Source organism: Rhagoletis zephyria, unplaced genomic scaffold (assembly GCF_001687245.7).
Source record: "Rhagoletis zephyria isolate East Lansing unplaced genomic scaffold, Rhagoletis_zephyria_1.1 Rzeph_scaffold_31826, whole genome shotgun sequence".
NCBI classification, from domain to species: Eukaryota; Metazoa; Arthropoda; class Insecta; order Diptera; family Tephritidae; genus Rhagoletis; species Rhagoletis zephyria.
Genome location: NW_016188882.1, coordinates 259 through 4,045, shown reverse-complemented (window position 1 = coordinate 4,045; position 3,787 = coordinate 259). Strand labels below are relative to the sequence as shown.

General features: G+C 57.4%; 2 protein-coding genes across 2 annotated transcripts; one reads left to right on the top strand and one right to left on the bottom strand.

Annotated features, from left to right (window-relative positions):
* Nucleotides 1-94: 94 nt before the first annotated feature.
* LOC108353858 (endochitinase-like) lies at nt 95-864 on the top strand (the record flags this gene model as incomplete). Its single annotated transcript, XM_017605049.1, has 2 exons — nt 95-280; nt 343-864. Coding segments are annotated over 2 exons (708 nt in total), but the record flags the coding sequence as incomplete, so codon positions are not given.
* An 817-nt stretch (nt 865-1,681) lies between these two features.
* LOC108353857 (chondroitin sulfate synthase 1-like) lies at nt 1,682-2,767 on the bottom strand. Its single transcript, XM_017605048.1, has one exon. It carries the CDS (start codon nt 2,765-2,767, stop codon nt 1,682-1,684), a length of 1,086 nt encoding a protein of 361 aa, XP_017460537.1.
* Between the last annotated feature and the right edge of the window lie 1,020 nt (nt 2,768-3,787).

Sequence of the window (3,787 nt, the reverse complement as noted above, 5' to 3'; positions counted from 1 at the left end):
TACGGCAATGATCGCATACTCAATGTGGTAAGTGGTTATCTTCGATTTTGTTCCCTTTTCCAAAACTTTCATTTCTTTAAAACGTTTTCACCAGAACTACTCCATCAACTACTGGATCTCCCATGGAGCACCTCGAAGCAAAATTGTCCTCGGCCTGGGCAGCTATGGGCGCTCCTTTACGCTAAGTCGAGCGAATGTAAACGGGCTGGGGGCGCCGGCGCCGCAGAAGGGCCAGGCGGGGCCGTACACTCGAGAGGGCGGCTCGCTGGGCTACAATGAGGTATTTTCCAAAATTGACCCTAAATCTTTGGTATTCTAAAACCTTTTATTTTTTCAATCTAGATCTGTGAGATGCAACAACGCGACCCCGCGGCGATGACCATCGTCTGGGACCGCCACCACCTCGCCCCCTACGCCTACTGGGGCCGCCAGTGGGTGGGCTACGACAATGTCCGCTCTATTACCCTGAAGGCGGCCTACGCGCGGGCGATGGGCCTCGGCGGGGCGATGCTCTGGTCGCTGGAGACGGACGACTTTGCGAACCGGTGCGGCGGTGGGCGGTACCCGCTGCTCAACGCCGTCAAGAGGGTCTTTGCGGAGGAGGAGGTGCCGCCGCTGCCGCTTCCTGGAGCTGGCGAAGAAGAAAGTAGTTCGACCACGAGTACCACGTCGACGAGAAGGCCGAGCACTTCTTCGACGACGACGACGAGAAGGCCGACAACGACAACTTCAACAACCACGACCACAACTACAACGACAACAGAAAGGCCAACTAGGACAACGCCAACGACGACGACGACGACAACCACTTCTCAAAGACCCTCTTCGACTTCCACTTCCACAACTTACAGACCGGAAACNTAGGACAACGCCAACGACGACGACGACGACAACCACTTCTCAAAGACCCTCTTCGACTTCCACTTCCACAACTTACAGACCGGAAACTGAGCCAACGACAACAACCACCACCACTACTACTAGAAGACCACCGTTTTCTTCGACGATTACTACGCCGTCCACGACCTCGACCACCACGGAGGACTACCCTATCTCTAGCAGTACCTCCACCTCGACCACTACCATCAACTGGTGGCCCCACCAGTCCTCCACCTGGTGGCCCCAGAAAAGCTCCACGTGGTGGCCGCAGAACTCTAGCCAACAACCAACAGCTGGCTCCGAGGTCTGGTGGTCCTCGACGACGCCCTCCTCCTCCTCTTCTACCTCCTCTTCAAGCAAAGAACCGGTGGACAATCCAAACAGCATTCCCGAGACGGAGGAAAATAAGAAGAAGAAGAAAGATGACTTTATCTGCACTGAAAGCGGCCTCTTCCGCAGCCCCTCCAGCTGCACCGCCTTCATTCGCTGTCTGGAGACGGCGGTGGAGGGCCAGTTTCAGCTCTTCTTCCACCAGTGTCCCGACCGGACGGTCTTCAACGCCGACAGCCGCCTCTGTGACTGGGTGGAAAACGTCCCGGAGTGCATCAAGGCCGTCCCGCGGTACTACCTTCGCGGCACCTTCCAGACCAACTTTCAGGTGGTCCACGGCGAAAGTGGTGGTGGCGGTGGGGAAAGAGAAGAGGCAGTGTCCAGTGTTTAGAGGGCGTTAAGTAGAAGGCGTTTTCATTTCTGTAAAATAGCAAGATTCAAAACAAAAGTGTATTATCAAAAAAAAGGTGTATCAAAGAAGGCGGTGGCGGTGAATGAAGGCGGCCAGCTCGGCGGTCGAGTCGAGGCTGGAGAGCTTCGTGCCGAGGCACATCTCGTACTGCAGCGCCGAGAGGTGGCGGTCGCAGGTGATCGGGTGGTAGACGTGCACCAGGCCCGGGTCGACGGCTCGGAAGATGGTGTAGCTGGGGGAGGAGACGAAGCGGTCGTAGAGGGCCACGTCCTCCATGCCCCAGCCGTGGATGGTCGTCTCGTAGCCGCCCACGGCGAGCAGGTCAGAGCGGTAGAGGGCGACGATGCCGAAGCCAAACTGCCGCCAGTAGCCGTCGAGGTCGTTGATGGTGAGGAGGTGATCAGAAGGCTCGGTTCGATTATCTTGATCTTCAGTCTGGCTCACCTCATTGCCGTACTGACTGAAGACGATGGGAAAGTAGACCTGCCGGCGGCGAATGGCATTTCGTCGCACCCGGCCCAGCACCTCCCCGGTGAAGGTCATGTCCACGTCGAGGAAGAAGAGCAGCTGGTGGTCGGCGAAGAGCGCCAGACTGCGCTGAAAGGCGACGCCTCGGCTGAAAGGCTCGCTGCTGTTCATCGCCAGGACGCGCACTACTTTAGGTGGAACGTGGTAATGTTCGGTGGCCAACCGGAGAAGGTCGTATTCAGTGATGGTGGTGGAGTTATCTTCAGCGCTGAAGAGCACCACCGTTAGCGTCAGCCGCTGATCCGCCTCCCAAACGCGGGCAAAGTTGGCGAGAAAGCGGTGGAAGGTGGTCATTCGGCCAGCCAGCGGCACCACAAGGTTTACCTCGATGTGGTCCACTTCTTCTTCTCTGTCTCCTTCTCCTTGAGCAAAGTACTCCTCCACCGGCCACTCCCTCACCACCGGTTCTGAGAAGCTCTGCACTGCGTGGGCGTGCCGGCGAATGGGCAGCGTCAGCCGCTTCCCCGCAAAACGTCGGTAGATGAGCAGCAGGTCGAGGACGTACTGAACTCCCGTCTCCGGGGTGAAGCGCACGTAGCCGTAGTAGAGCGAGTGAAAGTCCAACAGGCGGCCGAGCTTTTGAGGACCACGAAGACCCAGATCATTAAGGTGCTTCATCAGCACGGGAAGGTTGCCGTGAAAGGCGGCGCTTAGGTGCCGCTCCAGGTGCCGCTTTGGGTTTGCCGACAGTTCAGAGTAGAGCTTTGCGGCAAAGAACTTCCAAGTGGAGGTGTCTGAAGTCGAAGCGGAGTCCTTGAAGCTCAAAACGTCCCTTCCAAGGCGCTGGGCTCGCTCTCGAAGCTCCGCCAGCTGATCTACGCTTTGAAGGCGAAGAAGTCGTAAAAGCTCTTCTTCCTCCTCTTCTGAAAAAGTAGAAATCCGACTCAGGTGATAGTTGAGCCGTCGGTAGGCGGTGGTCAGCTGGAAACGCACCTTCTGATGTTCGACAGCCTGAAGGTAACGATAGAGGCGCCGCATTGCTCCGCCCTCTTTGATGGGGTGAACGGTGAGCGCCGAGGAGAGTTCTTTAATGGCTGGAAAAAAGGATGGTTCATCCTCTGAAGACTGCTGAAGGAGAGACTGCTGAAGAGAGGCGTTGTGGTAGAAAAGCGCTCCCATGTCGTAGCTCCACGTACAGCTGACGCCTGAAGTCCGTCGAACGCAGCGGCCCAGCTCGACGTCCTCGTGGCTGGAGCGCAGGCTACTTAAGCACTTTGATGTATGGGCGGCCAGCTTCGCCAGGGTGGTCCTCGAGAGGACCACGCCCGGCCCGCCCATGCAGAAGTTCTCGTGGCGGTGGAGGGCCAATTGGCCGAACTCCGCCTCATTGCCAACGCCCGTTTGGCCGAGGAAGAGCAGGCGGCTGCTGTTGAGGCGGCGGAGGAAGCTCTTTAGGGCCGGGACATTGACGAGGACGTCGTCGTCGGCGCGCATGAAGAAGTGGTAGCGGTCGCCGAAGAAGTCGGCCATGAACTTGAGCATGAGGAAGGACTTCTTCTGCGGGGGGTAAGCGTCGGTGACGCCTGGCAGCGCGATCAGAGGAAGTGAAGAGAGTTGAGGGTCGCCCTCGATTCTAAATGGGATGATGAAAAAAAGTTGATGAGAAAGGAGTGAAAAGGATGACAAGTTCTCTGCACT

Coding starts and splice junctions, on each gene's coding strand:
- LOC108353857 (XM_017605048.1), bottom strand. CDS start 2,767: ATGAAGCACCTTAATGATCTGGGTCTTCGTGGTCCTCAAAAGCTCGGC.